Source organism: Loxodonta africana, chromosome 26, assembly GCF_030014295.1.
Source record: "Loxodonta africana isolate mLoxAfr1 chromosome 26, mLoxAfr1.hap2, whole genome shotgun sequence".
Lineage (NCBI taxonomy): Eukaryota > Metazoa > Chordata > Mammalia > Proboscidea > Elephantidae > Loxodonta > Loxodonta africana.
In genome coordinates, this window is record NC_087367.1 from 46,219,639 (window position 1) to 46,237,721 (window position 18,083).

The 18,083-nt window shown below is 44.0% G+C and overlaps 1 protein-coding gene across 1 annotated transcript in view; it reads right to left on the reverse strand.

The window, feature by feature from the left end:
- BFSP2 (beaded filament structural protein 2) overlaps positions 1-18,083 on the reverse strand; it is an 85,870-nt gene that overhangs the window by 22,233 nt on the left and 45,554 nt on the right. The window contains exons 3-4 of the mRNA XM_064277303.1: positions 9,256-9,412; positions 6,372-6,533 (exon numbers count right to left, since the gene is read on the reverse strand). Coding sequence (XP_064133373.1) covers positions 6,372-6,533; positions 9,256-9,412 — 319 coding nt within the window. The remainder of the gene's footprint in view (positions 1-6,371; positions 6,534-9,255; positions 9,413-18,083) is intronic.

The following is an 18,083-nucleotide window of genomic DNA, read 5'->3' on the forward strand; positions in this document are numbered from 1 at the left end:
TGGCTCAGACCTTTTGGAAATTCTTAGCCTATAGGGTGGCCCTGGAAACTCTGGTGGCATAGTGGTTAAGAGTTTGGCTGTTAACCAAAAGGTCGGCAATTCGAATCCACCAGGCCCTCTTTGGAAATCCTATGGGGCAGTTCTGCTCTGCCCTGTAGACTCGACCATGAATCAGAAGCGACTCAATGGCCATGGGTTTGGTTTTTTGGTTTTAGGGTGGCCCTGTTTCTAGGAGGTTCACATATTATAAGAAAAAGTGTCAGTTAGAGTAAATATTTGACTATATTCCTCACAGTGTACTAACACTGGCATGAAAGACAATAACTGCCTGATAGTCTCGAAGGTGTTTTTTTACAACCCAGAACATCCTTTTCCTGTCGGTAATAAAGAATCTTTGAAATAGTTGCATTCTGTGAAAGTAAAATTTAGTGGAAATAACCTAGCTGCAGGAAAACTAGAAACTTCCTTCCTTCTCTCCCTGCCTGCCTCTCTCCCTTCCTTTGTTTCTTGCCAGTAGCAGTAAATACATCAGTAAAATGGGAATAATGAAGGTACCTGTGTTCGAGGTTGTTTTAAGAATTGAATGAGCAGAAAGGATGTCTTTCTATTGGAGACCTGGTGTGATGGAATTCTAAGGTGGTCTCCCTGATCTCTGTCCCCTGGCGCTATGCCCACATTTAGGTTACATCATAGGACAAGAGTGAAGGGATTTTACAGCTGTAATTAAGATACCAAATTAGTTGATTTTGAGTTGAGTTGATCAAAAAAGGAGATTATCCTGAGTGGCCAGGTGCTAGCGAGTAAAAGTGCTCTCATTGGGCTGTTTTATTTCTGGGTTTTAGGTCTTTTAACAATAATTAATGGGGTGATTTCAATAAGCCCACAAAGTCTACAAATGTTTTAGGGGATAAGGGCATTGAGAGACCTTAATATGGTCAAGGTCAGGGCACAGCACACACGCGTTCAGCGCTGTGTTTTGTTTGTTAACTCTCACCACCACCCATTGCCATTGAGTAAATTCTGACTCATAGTGACCCTATAGGGCAGGGTCAAACTGCCCCATGCGGTTTTCAAGGTTGTAATCTACAGCCTTCAGTATGGATTACACCTCAACATAAAGAAAACAAAAATCCTCACAACTAGCCCAAAAAACATCATCATGATAAATGGAGAAAAGATTGAAATTGTCAAGATTTCTTTTTACTTGGATCCACAATCAATGCCCATGGAAACAGCAGTCCAGAAATCAAACGAGGTATTGCAATGGGCAAATCTGCTGCAAAAGACCTCTTTAAAATGTTAAAAAGCAAAGATATCACTTTGGGGACTAAGGTGCGCCTGACCCAAGTCATGGTATTTTCAATGGCCTCATATACATGTGAAAGCTGGACAATGAATAAGGAAGACCCAAGAAGAATTGACTCCTTTGAATTATGGTGTTGGCGAAGAACATTGAACACCCCATGAACTGCCAGAAGAATAAACAAATCTGTCTTGGAGGAAGGACAGCCAGAATGCTCCTTAGAACCAAAGATGTCGAGACTTCCTCTCATGTACTTTGGACATGTTATCAAGAGGGAGCAATCCCTGGAGAAGGACACCATGCTTGGTTAAGTAGAGAGTAGGTGAAAAAGAGGAAGACTCTCAACAAGATGGATTGACACAGTGGCTGCAACAATGGGCTCAAACACAACAACGATTGTGAGGATGGCACAGGACCAGGCAGTGTTTTGTTCTATAGTTCATCGGGTTGCTATGAGTAGGAACTGACTCGACGGCACCTAGCAACAATGATTTTACAGAATCAGACTACCACATCTTTCTCTCACAGAGCAGCTGGTGGCTTCGAACCGCCGATCTTTCAGTTAGCAGCCAAGCACTTAACCACTGTGCCACCTGGGCTCCTTTTTGTAAATCTAGAGGATGGACACGTCTTAGCACATGAATCCTACAAAACAGTGTGAATGGCAGCAAGCTGTCAGCATTCCCCATGGTGGCCTTTCAAAGGTCTATTGGTTGCAGGTTGTGGACCATATTCCACGGCTAACCCGATGTCTGCACAGTGGTACGGTGTATTGTCTGAGGGTCCCAAGCATCCGCAAATACACTGAGTCCCACAGCAAACAGACAAGGAAGAGCCAGACTTTAAGACCCTCCAGAAATTCCCTGGACTAATCTGATACCCCTCCCCCATCACCGAATCCTACGGCTTAGAAGCTCCAAGACCTTGACCCCCAAGGTGAGTGAAGTCCCTATCCCAGTGGCTGCAGAGAATGTGGGGGTCATATTGCCGCTAGCCAGAACCTCTTTATAAGCTCTGAATGATTAAAAAAATAAGAGTTGGGAGAGAAATTGTAGCAGATGCTGACAATGGCCCCCACCTATCCCTCAGATGTTACCCTGCTAGCACCCCGCAGCTTCCCACTCAGCAGCCACACAGCTTTGCCCGAGGCCTTTCTCTAAGGGCCATTCTGCTAGCAGAGGGCAGGGGACCGGTGGGAGGTGGCCACAATACCCTAGCTACCTGGCCTTTCCCACCTCCTGTATTCTATACCATTCCCTAGAGTTCTCCGTGGCCTTGTGCCCCCAGGCCCCTGGTGGTGGCTGGTTTGATGCTGTCGTTGGTCAGCTCACTCTCTATCTCCTTCTCTGCCTCACTTCTCTGTTCCTCTTCTACGGGTGTCCCCCACCCCCAGCTCCCACATAAATCACCTCCATTTCGCTATTTGTCTCAGGATCTGCTTCTGGGGGCACCCAAACTAAGACGTACATTAATCCCTGGGCGGAAAGGCAGTTTAGCTCATGTTTGCATTTTCTTTGCAAGTTTCTGAAAGCAGTGCTTGCTCAGCCATTTTACATTTGTGCTTTGCAGCCAAGAACCCGACAAGAGAAGCTCAGGATGGGCAAATGTCAGCCCCCTAGGGCACAGCTGCAACTGACAAAACTATTTATTGGAGGCATTCTAGCTGTCAGCTCTGATCTCTGTTGATGATCAGAGGCATTCACTCATTCTGCAAATATTTTCGGAGCTCTGCCTCTCTGCAAGAGGCCCAGGAGGCTCCGGCTAAACGGAAACAACCGCTGTTTTCTCTGAGATGCAGCTTTCAGATCACTCTATTAAAACATGAACGGATCTGTTCGGAGTTAATGTTTGAGTTACTGTTGGGCTGGTGAGGATTCTCAAGTGGGTGAGAGGTGAATAATGCCAGGTGTTTTTTTTTTTGTTTTCTTTTTCATACTATACTAGTTACAGTGGCATCAACTCCGACTCTTGGGGACCCTGACTCACAGAGGCCCCTACTCATGGAAACCCTATGGGTGTCAGAGTAGAACTGTGCTCCACAGGGTTTTCAACGGCTGATTTCTCAGAAGTAGATCACTAGGCCTTTTTTCTGAGGTGTTTTTGGGGAGACTCAAATTTCCTACCTTTTGGTTAGCGCCTGAGTGTGTTAACCATTTGCGCCACCCAAGGACCCCTTTTCATAACATACAGGATTTATTTCCTTTAGTTGTAATAGCTTTGCCCTTTCTCAAGGAAATAATCACTACTATGTAGTGTACCCCACAGGAGTGTTGGGAGAGAAGCAAGGTGGCAAACCACAGGGGCACCAAGATTTAGCTTTGGAAACAAAGCCAGAGAGAAATGACAGTCCAAGTGGGGTAAAGGTCACTGTGCTGAGAGCCAGGAGAGTTGGACAGTGGTGCTGCCAGTCGCTGTGTGACCTTGGGAAAGCCACTGCCCTCTCTGGGTCTCAGTTGCCTCACCTTTAAATTGAGGGAATAGGATTGGGTGATCTCTTGGGTCCTTAATTGTTACAAATATTCATGAGTCTTAAAAAAGAAGAAATGGAACCAAATCAAATCTATGGTTTCACTTCACCTTACCTCTGTGTTGTTCCAACTCTCGCTAGGCTTGGGTGGGGCTGCATTTTGTTTAGCTACTTAGGCACCTATTTGCCACACACACACAAAATGTTTGTAGTAACCTGGCCCAAAGAATTGAAGGTTTAAAAGAAAAGAAGCTATTGAAAGGGGGTAGTTTATTGGACCGAGGTGGCTTGCATGTTGCTATGATGCTAGAAGCTATGCCACTGGTATTTCAAATACCAACGGGGTCAATCATGATGGACAGGTTTCAGCAGAGCTTCTAGACTAAGAAAGACTAGGAAGAAACATCTGGTGATTTACTTCAAAAAATGAGCCAATGAAAACCTTATGGATCACAACAGAACATTTTTGGATATAGCGCTGAAAGATCAGCCCCCTAGGTTGGAAGGCACTCAAAATATTTAGTGGCTGCAATCATGGACTTGAGCATTCCAACGAACATGAAAATGGTAGGACCAGACGATGTTTCATTCTGTTGTACATGAGGTCATCATGAGTCGGAGCCAACTCAGTGATGACTAACAACAACAGGGGATGGAGAAATGCAAGAGTGAGAGAGATTCTCTGGGCTGGAAAACATTTGAGAGGTCCAGAATTGAAGACCCTGCTGGGAAGGTTCCTATTGGTATTTAGAGGGCAGGGGCGTTGAGGGTGGAAAGAACAGAAAGAGTTGTCGTAGTTTTCTTTTGGTAGCTTTTATAGCTGTCATGGCTCTCAGCCCTGGCTGCATATGACAATCACCCAGACAGCTTTAAAATCACAAAGCCCCTCCCTTCCTTCAGATTTTATTGGTCTGGGTTTGGGCACGGCATTTAAAGACAGCCTCTGACGTAATTCCGCTGTGCAGCCAGAGTTGAAAACCACTAATTGGATCCTAAGGAACCCTGTTGGTGCGGCCCTTAAGTGCTGGGCTGCTAATCAAAAAGGCCAGTGGTTTGAACCCACCAATCGCTCTGTGGGAGAAAGATGTGGCAGTCTGCTTTTGTGAAGATTTACAGCCTTGGAAACCCTGTGGGGCAGCTCTACTTTATCCTGCGGGATCGCTGTGAGTCAGAATCAACTTGACGGCACACAACAACAACACGTGATTCCTAAGAGTGCAAGAGCGGTTCTCTTGCGTTCCCTTAAACATCTACCTTATTTTCCCCATTTGCTTCATGTTTTCCTTTCTCTTCTGCTCTTTTCCTCCTCTGCCTTAAAACCCCAAAGTCATGAACCCCAACATAGAGAACGGAAGACTAAAACACAACAAAAAAAAAACACAAACCCGTTGCCACCGAGTCAATTCTGACTCATAACAACACTATAGGACAGAATAGAACTGCCCCATAAGATTTCCAAGGAGTGGCTGGTAAATTCCAACTGCAGACCTTTTGGCTAGCAGGTGAGCTCTTAACCACAGTGCCAACAAAGCTCTGAAAGGAAAAATAAATACCGTGTATCCTCTTTTGTGGTTAATTCCTTTATAATTCATGAGGTTTAATAAAAGTTGTTTTCCCACCATGAACATAATTAATGCTACTTAAGAAACAATTGAGAAACACTCAAAACGAGAAAGAAAAAAAGGGTCAGATAGGTCTGTCATCAAAGACAAGCACTGGTAACACTGTTAGTATTTTAATCTTTCCTTTCCAATCTTGATGCCTAATTTTTGTTTGCATGCTTTACTCCACTGTGTATTCCAGAAGTTGACAAACTATAACCTACAGACCAAATCCAGTCCACCTCCTAGTTTTGTAAATAAAGTTTTATTAGAACACATGCTCATTCATTTACATATTGTTGGTGGCTGTTTTCACACTACAGTAACAGAGTTAAGCAGCTGTGACAGAGACCATCTGTTCCACAAAGCCTAAAATATTTGCTATCTGAACCTTTGCAGAAAAAGTTTGTCACCCCCTGGTAAAGGCCATTCTGCACTCTTTTTTTTTTTCCATTTTACCTTATAGTATGAGCATTGTCCCATGCTACTAAAAGTGCTTTGTACTCATCATTTCTAATTGCTTGATATTTTATCACGTGGTTAGGTTGTGGTTTAGTTCATTATTCTCCCGTTATTAAACATTTATGTAGGTCCCCCCCCCAATATTTTCACTTTTATAATGCTTCACTGAGTATATTTGGACATAAACTTTATCAGTATTTTCAATTATTTCTTTAAGATAGTGTCCAGATTATTTACTGGTAGATGTGGGCATCTTTAAGGCTGTCAATTCAAATCACCAAATTCCTTACTGAAAGATGTTGAGGGGAGTCTGCTTCCCCACATAATTGCCAGCACTGAGTATTACCACTGAAAGCATTTTCTGCTTTTAGACAGGTAAGCAAAAACTATTATTGTCGTTTACATTTCTTCTATGCTTAATGAGATTGAACTTATTGCTAAACAGTTGCATTTCCTCTTTTGTGTGTTGTCTGTTTTTCGTCTTTGCTTGACATCCTTCTGCATGGGCAGAGCGAAGGATGCTGGGCCTGCCTCTCACCTTGGCTTGCAGCAAGGCTCCTGCCTCTACCCGGCTCTTTTCGACATCTCTCTCCCAGTAAGTTCTGATGGTCTCAAGGATGTCGTCCAGACCAGTGCCAATGGGAACTTCCACCTGTTCCAGCTCACACCCAGCCAGCTGTTTGTACAGCAGCTTCACGTCCTGAAAACAACAATGACACCTCGCATGAGCTCCAGGAGAGCAAGAACGGACCTGGAATTTTAGCCAGTAGAAGCTCAGCTCTGTGGACAATTCATTTTTCATTCTGCCACCGCCAAATGTCGCAAAGTCCCCGACCCTCTTCCAGCCATAGATGCCATATTCTCTTTTTCCCAAGGTGTATTTCTTAGGCTGATCTTCACAAATTCAGGTCAAAGCAAAAATGACAACAAACTAAGCAACAGCAGCAAAATGAATTTAGGCAAAAAGTCAGACTACGTGGAAAGAGATTTAAAGATAATTTTGGAGCCTCTGAAAGGTTTCGGTTGGAGACGGCTGTCAAACTACTGAGCTAAGAAGACGAGGAAGTGTGCCCATTGTTCCTGGTTAGCTTAAGGTCGGACTCAAGAAGAAACTTCCTGATGTGAGCATTGTTAAGTGGGATTTGAAGGGAGGTTGTAGACTCGACTGGCAACACCTTAGAGATTGGTTCAGTGGTATGTGTGAGTTGGCTTAGAATCAGTGTGGTTTTGCAGGGGACTAGGCCACGTAATATCCTGTCACTCTGATGTGACCTAATTTCATTAATGGGTACATGTAAACCACAAGCTGGACCTACCCTCACCGTTATTTTGTTTGTCCTATACATTATTGAAAAAAAAAACCTGAAATAGAATGCCTTTAGTTAGGGAATGCCCCCTTCAATTCAACACAGGCACCGTTGTCACTCACTATGGCTTTGACACGATGCCTTCCCCATTTATATATTGGTCTGGTCCCCAGAGCCCTTTGTGTTTAGATCCCACTGTTGTTAGCTGCCTTTGAGTTGTCCCTGACTCATGACAACTGCATGTATAATGGGACTGGGCCATTGTGACTGATACTTTTTTTTTTTTAACATTAAATCATTTGTTTTTTATACTACTGATAATTTGAATCCTTTTTCCTTTTATAGTTGATGGTTGGTATATATTAATGATAACCTAATCAAGAACAGAAGATACCAGACAGGTCAAGTTTTGATACAAAGGCAAGAGTTTTTATTGACTAAAATTTAATATTTCCTATTGTTTTAGCTCTGTGATAAGTAGATTAGAGAAGTTTTACTTGGGAGATCATAGGACTGTGAATATAAATGTAGCCATTGTTGATGTCACAGCTAAACAATTTTTTAGTAGAAATGATGACATGTGAAATGATAAAATGTAGCAAGCTTGAACTACTTACAAAATCTCTAGGAAGCACTTGTGGATTCATACAATGTCATGTAAACCCTGGCTATCTGCGTCTATTAGGCCTTATTTCACATCTCAAAACCCTTGAATTTGATTTTTTTTTAAATGTACATTATTGAGGAAAATATTTTTTAAAAAGGTGTCTTCAAGTTGATTCCAGCTCATTGCCGCCCATGTGTGTCAGAGTAGAACTCTGATCCATAGGGCTTTCGATGACTGATTTTTTGGAAGTAGAGTGCCAGGCCTTTTTTTGAGACACTTCTGGATGGGCTCAAATATCCCAACTTTTTGTTAGCCACTAAGAGGAATCTTCTAAACCTGAACTTTAAATATCTTCTTGTCTGTTTGCCTGTTTCTTTCCATGCTGCAGAACCTAATACATGTTAAATACATGTTAGCAACTTTTAAATTGGGTATGCACTTACACAGTGCAGTGCGATGGGCTTCTCTTATATATGGCGTTTCTGGTCTTGAGTTTATAATTCTACCAAAATGATTGGCTAGGTCACAATTTTGCAAGGGATTGGCCAGTATACTGTACAAATAGCACGTGTAAAACCATCAAATAGGATTAAGTGACCTTGTGGGAACTGGTCGATTACTATACAAATTGAGTGATCGTGGTCTACCGAGGCGATTGGTTAGTTTGTGGTCTGGCTGGGAGGGCCATGCCTTGAAATTGAATATAAAGGCCAATCCCACAAAGGTTCAGGGGGACCTCACTACCATCAGGAAGAGCCTGGAGTGGAGCACCTCCTTTGGTCCCAGGGTCCGTGCACTGAGAACCTCCTACACCCAGGAGAGAGAGAGCTGTAACACTGAAGATGGTATGAGGTGAGAGAGACACAGTGGCAACCACGGCAGAGCTCAGCAGCAAAGAAATGACAGCAGCAGCAGGAGTGGTGAGAACCACAGGACTGGCAGACGGCTGCAGTAGTCTTGCTGACCCACAGAGTGAGAGAGTTGAGCACCTTCGGGCAGGAAGCTTGCTGGTGGATGAGGTCTCCTCTCAGCTGAGCTGAAGAGTTGTAACACTTGCCTGAACAGGGCAGAGACCTGGAGAAGGCCTGCAGCCTGGCATGGCCAGGAGAAAGGTCTGCCTGCAGGTGACCTATAGGGTTTTATTGACTGATTTTTTGAAGTAGATTGCCAGGCCTTTCTTTCTAGTGTCTCAGTCTGGAAGCGCCGCTGAAACCTGTTCAGCATCATAGCGACAGGCAAGCCTCTATTGACAAACGGGTGGTGGTCGCACTGAGGTGCACTGGCTGGCAACTGAATCCAGGTCGCCTGCATGGAAAGTGAAACTTCTACCACTGAACAACCACTGCCCTCAACCTAAGCCACTACGAGGATTAAAATATTCTACCTCCCCTTTCCTTGCAGGTCTGGGCAAGCAGTGTGGAGAGGCCAAGGTGAGCTACCACAGGTTCTGAAGCAAGCACAGGCCTCTGGCCATGCGACAACCCAGCATCGCCCCAGCCCTCACCTACCTCTTCATAGTTCCTTGAAAGAAAGCCAAGTTCTTCTTTAAGGCTTTCTATTTGACTCTCCAGATCCATTTTTGTCAAATTAGCTTCATCAATGACTTTATACAGACAGTTAATTTCCTCTTCCGCTGCCTTTCGAAATGGCTGCTCATTTTCATATCTGCAGGTAAAGGAACTTTATCAGCATCGTTGGGTAACCCGCAAAGGAAAGAAAAATCAGGTTATAAATGTTGCCAATGACCCAATTATGTGATAGTTAGTGAATACTAAAAGGTATCACCATTCCAACAGCTTTGAGGGCACTGTTAGTGTAATTCTCACTCACTGATTTATTAAAATGAAAGCAATAGCAACCAACTTCTGATAAGCTGGCTTTATGGGGTGCCTGCCTCGTGGGGCATTTGAAGCATAGAGCTCTAGGGGAACCTTCTCCAGGAGTTCAGATCTAGGCTAGGGGATTCTGGTATGCTCATCACTAACCTTTACCCTTGATTTGTTCTCTTTTCTCCCAAGGATCCTTTAGCAGACTTTCCTGAGCATCTGTGAAGTATCAAGTCGCTGTCTCTAACAAGGCCACGTGGAATTCCAGAACAGTGGCTGCAACCCAGATGCCTTCAGGTGTCAAGTGAGAAAGGTGGATAAGGGACCTGGCCGGAGAGTGGTGGGGACTGAAGTACTCAGGAGAGTCCATATTTCACCTAAAGGGGTAGCTGTTGATCAGCTCCTCCCCATTGCTGCTGTGTGGGAAGGGGGTTGGGGCAGGAATGCTAGTTCTTTTCAGCAGAAGTGGGAAAGCTGAATTTGTATGTGAAATATCCAGAGTTTTAAAAATTTGTAATTTGTACAATAACACACTTGCACACAAACAGACATACAAATCTGAAAACTGCTCACTTTGAGTTGTCTTAACCCCAGTTCACAAAATCTCTGGTTTGCACAGTTCTAAAAACTACCCAACCCCTTAGCTAGTTTCTCCCAGTGTCACACCTTTCCTTCCATGGCCGTCCACCCATCTGTACCACTCAGTCAAATTTCACACCTTACCTTTATCCGTCCACAGAGGGGAGAGATCGCGTACCTCTCATACCAGAAAGCATCTCAGTGTCTTAGAATTTTAAGGATTTTTGTTGTTGTTGTTGTTGTCAGCTGCCGTGGGGCTGACCCTCGACTCATGGTGACCCCATGCACATCGGAGCAAGTCACGGGAATGCCCAACCCTGCGCCATCCCCGTGACCGGCTGTGGGTCGGAACATTGTGACCCACAGGGTTTTCACTGGCTGGTTTTCGGAAGTAGATCACCAGGCCTTTCTTCCTAAGCCACCTTAGTCTGGAAGCTCCACTGAACCTTGTTCTGTATCATAGCAACAATGACACTTCAATGACAGTGGCTGCACATGAGGTGTCTTGACCAGGAATCAAACCCAGGTATCCTGCATGGAAGCAGAGAATTCTACTACTGAACTACCAATGTCCTCATAAAGAACTTTAGAGTCCAGAGTAGTGACTTTGGTGAAGGGTATGACAGTGCACGATACTGAGGAAGCCAGCACAACTTGTACAAGGCAGGGTCATGGAAGCTCCATGGACATATCCAAACTCCCTGAGGGACCGAATTGCTGGGCTGAGGCCCGTGGGGACCATGGTCTCAGAGAACATCTAACTCAATTGGCATAACATAGTTTATAAAAAAATGTTCTGCATTCTACTTTGGTGAGTAGCGTCTGGGGTATTAAAAGCTTGTGAGTGGCCATCTAAGATACTCCACTGGTCTCACCCCTTCGGGTCAAGGGAGAATGAAGAAAACTAAAGACACAAGGGAAAGATTAGTCCAAAGGACAAATGGGCCACAACTACCACAGCCTCCACCAGACTGAGTCCAGTACAACTAGATGGTGCCTGGCTACCACCACTGACTGCTCTGGCAGGGATCACAGTGGAGGGTCCTAGATAGAGCTGGAGAAAAATGTAGAACAAAATTCTAACTCACAAAAAAAGATCAGGCTTATTGGCCTGACAGGGACTGGAGAAACCCCAGGAATATAGCCCCTGGAAATCCTTTTAGCTCAGTAACGAAGTCACTCCTCAGGTTCACCCTTCAGTCAGGGATTGGATGGGCCCATAGAACAGAACGAGACTAAAGGGGAACACCAGCCCAGAGGCAAGGACTAGAAGGCATGAGGGTAGAGGAAAGCTGGAAATAGGGAACCCAAGGTCAAGAAGGGAGAGTGTTGACATGTCGTGGGGTTGGTAACAAATGGCACAAAACAATATGTGTACTGTTTAATGAGAAGGTAGTTTGTTCTGTATACCTTCATCTAAAGTATAACAACCACCACAATAAAAAGAACTTTAGAGTTCAATTATTCAAATGTTAACCCTGTATACCTTCATCTAAAGTATAACAACCACCACAATAAAAAGAACTTTAGAGTTCAATTATTCAAATGTTAACCCAGTGACAATCCCTTCATGGCATTCCTGATAGGTGATCACGTAGCTTCTGCTTGAAAACCTCCATGAGGGGGAACTCATTACCTGTCAAGGCCACAGTTCCATTTTTGAACAGCTATAATTATTTAAATTTTTTCCTTTTAAAAACTTTAGTCTCCATTCTTCTAAGAGTCTGAGTTCTACTGTCTGGAACACCCAAAGTCAGTCTAATCTTGCCCCCTTTCTGGCAGTCCTACAAATATGGCCCCTATGTTACTCTCTCCCTTTTCTCCCCCTCTCCAAACTTTTCCTTTCCCAGGTTAAACATGCCCAGTTCCTTCCTCCATTCTTCAGATGACTTGGTTTCCGTGTCCCTTCTCACTGAGGGCAGGGATTATACCTTCCCATCTTTGTGTTCCTAGTACCCAGCTCCGGGCTTAAGATATGCTTGTGGAATGATTAGAGATACTCCAGTTGGTCTATGTCCTTCTTTAGAATGTGATAGAGAGAACTGGATGTAAAACTCCAGATGTTGCTTGATCAATTCAGAGTCCCTTGGAACTGTCTGCTCCTTTGTTTAAAAACCTTCTAATCTTATTCATCATGGACCCTAAGGCTTGTTTTGTGAGTCCTCTTTGTTTGCTCATTTGACTGTTACCAGCTGTATCTGCTGCTGACTAATATGGAGCCTCCTTTCATTAGAACCCCTGGGCATTTTTCACAAGGACTGCTTTAAACCCAGTTTCTTGTCCTCTCTTGGTGTATCTGGTATTTGAACCCTAAGTAACAAACCTAAACCTACTGCTGTGTGACCCCTAATGACACTACACGACAGAGTAAAACTGCCCCATAGGGTTTCCAAGGTTGTAAGTCTTTACAGAAGCAGAGTGCCACATCTTTCTCCCACAGAGTGGCTGGTGGGTTCAAACCGCCAGGCTTTCAGTTAGCAGCCGAGAGCTTAACCACTGCACCACAGGGCTCCTTCTGTCCCTCTAGCTGAAACAAAAAACCACCCATATGACCCAGGATTGGGCCCCGTAGACCCAAGTTGGAAGAGTCCCCTTCACACCTCTGCAGTCCTGTTTGGCTCACCTCTCCAGGGAGCCTGGTCCCTGCCAGTATATGCTCCCTTCGACATCACAGAAGGTCTTAGGTACCCTACTGTTATGGACTGAATCGTGTCCCGCAAAAATACGTGTTGGCATTCTAACCCATATACGCATGGATGTAACCTGGGAATAGGGTTTCTTTTGTTATGTTAATAAGGTCATGTTTAGCGTAGGGTATGTCTTAAATCAATCACTTTCAAGCTATAAAAGGAGCAGATTAGGCATAGGAGCAAGCAGTCACGGGTGGAAAAACATGGATGCCACGTGGAGATCCCTCTAAGGGTTTGGAGTATCTCTTTGATGTCCCCAAGGCTGCTGTTAAACTTTTAGCTTTCTCTTGCTATATACTCTTTCCCTTTTCCTATTATTCATTCTTCAATTAGCTCTTCTGTGCTCATGCCACCCAGACTGTCTCGCTCAGTAGGCCACTCGCACCCAACATCTTCCACGGCCTCCCATAATGTCTACTTTGGTTGTTCCACCATCGTCAGCTCCATCTCAGCTTACTCAGAACCAAACTCATTATCTACCCCAACCCCAAGAACCTTTAGACAGTTTTCTATTGCCGTTAATAGAACCACAGTCTTCTCAATAACCCAGGTTTGAACCTGGAACTTGCCTTTTCAGGCTGTATAATATACAGGTAATTGTCAAATTGTGCCAGTTATTTCTTTGACTCGTCCCTTAAGCCTGCCCACTTCTACCATCCCAGGCAGGCCTTTGTTACCTCATGCCTGACCTATGGTGTCCTCCCTGTTGTCTTCCCAGTCCTACAATACTGTCCCCAGAGTGACTGTTCTTAACCATAAGTCACTCCTCTGCTCAGAAGCCTTACATGTCATCCTTTGGTCCCTCAATAATCTGATTTCCCCACACCATTCCAGCCACTGATCCCCGGTACAGAACCTGCACTTCCATCAGCCCAGTATCCTCACTCCCAATGTTCCCACTCATACACTCTGCCTCTCCTCTCGCCCGGTGTAAAGCTAAAGTCTGGTCAGGATGGCCCACTGCTCAAATCCCTTTTCTGGGTCTCCCCTGCTCCCAGGATAATTTCCAAGCTCTTTGGTACGACTGACAAGGTCCTCCAGGATTTAATCTCTCCCTAGTTTTCAAGTCTTATCAGTAACCTTCCTTCATTTACTCCATATGTAGTGGTTTTAACAAGCTACTGAAATTCCACTATGCTCCGTGTCTTCCTGCCTTTGTACAAGCTGTCCTCTCCGCCTGGGAAGTCACCCTTCCTTTACTTGCCTGGTCAGCTCCTACTTTGGCTTTAGCACTCAAACCAGGCATCACCTGGCCTAGTCAAATGTCCCCACCTCACCTGTACTAATTTCAGCGATGGCACGTACACTCAGTAATGCCATTGTCTGTTTACTCATCCGTCTTTGCCAATGAACTGTGAGCTACTTGAGGTCAGGACAACATCCTATTCACTTTATTCACAGTACCCAGCAAGGGGCCTGGCATCGAGCAGACATTCAAATTATTAGTGCATCCGTTTATTCATTCAACGAATATTTGTTGAGCATCTATCTTGGGCCTGGCACTGTTACAGGTGGTGGTGATACAATGGGGAACAAAAGAGACCAAGCCCCTGTGTCATGGACTCAATTATGCCCCCCCAAAAATGTGTGTATCACTTGGGCTGGGCCATGATTCCCCAGTATTGTGTGGTTTTCTTATATGTTGTAAACCCTGCCTCTATGATGTTAATGAGAGAAGATGGGTGGCAGTTGTGTTAGTGAGGCAGGACTCAACCTACAGGATTGGATTGTGTCTTGAGGCAATCTCTTAAGATACAAAAGACAGAGGCAAGCAGAGAGACGGGGGACCTCACACCACCAAGAAAGCAGCACCAGAAGCAGAATGCATCCTTTGGACACGGGGTCCCTGTGCCTGAGAAGGTCCTCAACCAGGGGAAGATTGAGGACAAAGACCTTCCTCCAGAGCCAAGACAGAGAGAAAGCCTTCCCCTGGAGGTGATGCCCTGAGTCTGGACTTGTAATCTACTAGACTGTGAGAAAATGAATTTCACTTTGTTAAAGCCATCCACTTGTGGTGTTTCTGTTATGGCAGCACTAGATGACTAAGACACCCTGCTTTCACTGTGTTGTATTCTGATCTGTTGAATGACCACACAAATGTATGTATGATTGAATAAAGGCATAAAGGAAAACATGAATGAGTGAGTGAAAGAAATTTCAGTTCAGGTCTGTCTTAGTTTCTTCACTGCTGTAATGGAAGTACCACAAGGGAGTGACTTTAACAAACAGAAATTTATTTTCTCACAGTTTAGGAGGCTAGAAGTCCAAATTCAGGGCACTGGCTCTAGGGGAAGGCTCTTTCTGTCTGCTCTAGGGGAAAATTCTTGTTTTAACTTCTCTAGCATTCTTCTCAACAGTCCTTGGAGATCTCCTCAGGCATCTATCTTTCCCCCATTCAATGCCTAAACCAAAACCAAAACGAACCCATTGCCACTGAGTTGTTTCCGACTAACAGTGACCCTATAGGATAGAATGGAACTGCCCCATAGGGTTTCCAAGGAGCGGATGGTAGATTTGAACTGCAAACATGATTGGTTTAAGACATACCCTACACTGATATAGCCTCATTAACATAACACAGACAACCCTATTCCCAAATGGGGTTACATCCACAGGTATAAAACCCCTAAAACCAAACCCATTGCCGTTGAGTTGATTCTGATTCATAGTGGCCCTATTGGACAGAGTAGAACTGCCCCATAGGGTATCCAAGGAGTGGCTGGTGGATTCAAACTGCTGACCTTTCGGTTAGCAGCCGAGCTTTTAACCACCAGCCCACAGATATAGGGGTTAGGATTTACAACAAAATATTTGAGAAACACAATTCAATCCATAACAAGATCTTGCCTTAATTTTATACTTAATCAAATTCTACTTGAAATTTAGTGCAAATGATTTCATGACTACTGGCTTCTACCTTTATTTTATTTATTTATTTATTGAGTTGATTGTGACATAGTGACCACATGTGTTACAAAGAAGAACTGTGCTCCATAGGATTTTCTTTTTTCATTTTATCATACTTTAAATGAAGGTTTACAGAGCAAACTAGTTTCTCAAACAGTTAGTACACATATCGTTTTGTGACATTGGTTAACAACCCCACGACATGTCAACACTCCTTTCTCAATCTTGGATTCCCTATTACTAGCTTTCCTGTCCCCTCCTGCTTTCTAGTCCTTGTCCCTGGGCTGGTGTGCCGCTTTAGTCTCGTTTTGTTTTATGGGCCTGTCCAGTCTTTGGCTGAAGGGTGACTCTCAGGAGTGACTTCATTACTGAGCTGAAAGGGCATCTGGGGGCCTTACTCCCAGGTTTTCTCCAGTCTCTGGCAGGCCATCAAGTCTTGGTCTTTCTTTTTGGATTAGAATTTTGTTCTACATTCTTCTCCAGCTCTGTCTGGGACACTCTATTGTGATCCGTGTCAGAGCAGTCAGTGGTGGTAGCTGGGCACCATCTAGTTGTACTGGACTCAGTCTGCTGGAGGCTGTGGTAGATGTGGTCCATCAGTCCTTTGGACTAATCTTTCCCTTGTGTCTTTAGTTTTCTTCATTCTTCCTTGACCCGAAGGGGTTAGACCAGTGGAATATCCTAGGTGGCCGCTCACAGACTTTTAAGGCCCCAGATGCTACTCACCACTGTAGAACACGTTCTTTATAAACTATGTTATGCCAGTTGAGCTAGATGTTCCCTGAGATCATGGTCCCCACAGCCCTCAGCTGAGAAATTCATTCCCTCAGAGAGTTTGGATGTATCTACGAAGCTTCCGTGACCTTGCTTTGTACAAGTTGTGCTGGCTTCCCCAGTATTATGTACTGTCTTACCCTTCACCAAAGTTACCATTTATCTATTGTCTATTTAGTGTTTTTCCATCCCCATCCTTCACCTCCTTATAACCATCAAAGATTACTTCTTTTTGTGTGTAAACTTTTCATGTGTTTTTACAGTAGTGGTCTTGTACAATATTTGTCCTTTTGTGATTGACTTATTTCACTCAGCATAATGGCCTCCAGATTCATCCATGTTATGAGATGCTTCACAGATTCATCATTCTTTATCATTGCATCATACTCCATTGTGTGTATGTACCACAGTTTGTTTATCCATTTATCTGTCGATGGGCATCTAGGTTGTTTCTATCTTTTTGCTATTGGGAACAATGCTGCAATGAACATGGGTGTGCATATGTCTATTCATGCGATGACTCTTATTTCTCTAAGATAGATTCCTAGAAGTGAGATTGCAGGATCATATGGTATTTCTAGTTCTAGCTTTCTAAGGAAGCGCCATAGTGTTTCCCAAAATGGTTGCACCGTTTTGCATTCCCACCAGCAGTGCGTAAGAGTTCCAATCTCCCTGCAGCCCCTTCAGCATTTGTTATTTCCTGTTTTTTTGATTCATGCCAGTAATGCCAGGGTGAGATGGTACCTCACTGTGGTTTCAATTTGCATTTCTCTAAATGGATAGCACCACACTTCAGTGGCTGGTGATGGAGGGCATTTCCTCATGTGTCTGCTGAGCGCTTGAATGTCTTCTTTGGTGAAGTGTCTGTTCATTTTCTTTGCCCATTTTTTAATTGGATTATTTGTCTTTTTGTTGTAGAGGTGTTGGGTTTTCTTGTAGATTTTAGAGATTAGACCTTTGTCAGACTTGTAATAGCCAAAATTTTTTTCCCACTCTGTAGGTTCTCTTTTTATTCTTTTGGTGAAGTCTTTTGATGAGCATAACTGTTTCATTTTTAGAAGATCCCAGTGATCTAGCGTATCTTCTGGAGTTCGTGCATTATTGGTTGTGGTCTGTATCCTGTTAATGCTGTGTATTAGGGCCTCTAGCATTGGTCCTATTTTTTTCTTCTATGAACTTCATGGTTTTGGGCTTTATATTTAGGTCTTTGATCCATTTTGAGTCAGTTTTTGTATATGGTGTGAGGTATGGGTCCTGTTTCATTTTTTTTGGAGATGGACATTCAGTTTTGCCAGCACCATTTGTTTTTTTTCCCCATTTGATGGACTTTGGTCCTTTGTCGAAGATCAGGTGACCGTAAGCGGTGGATTTACATCTGGGTTCTCAATTCTGTTCCACTGGTCCGTGTATCTGTCATTGTACCAGTAGCCACCTGTTTTGACTACTGTAGCTATATAATAGGTTCTGAGGTCAGGTAGTGTGGGTCCTGCTACTTTATTCTTCTTCTTCAATAGTGCTTTACTTATCCAGGGCTTCTTCCCTTTCCATATAAAGTTAATC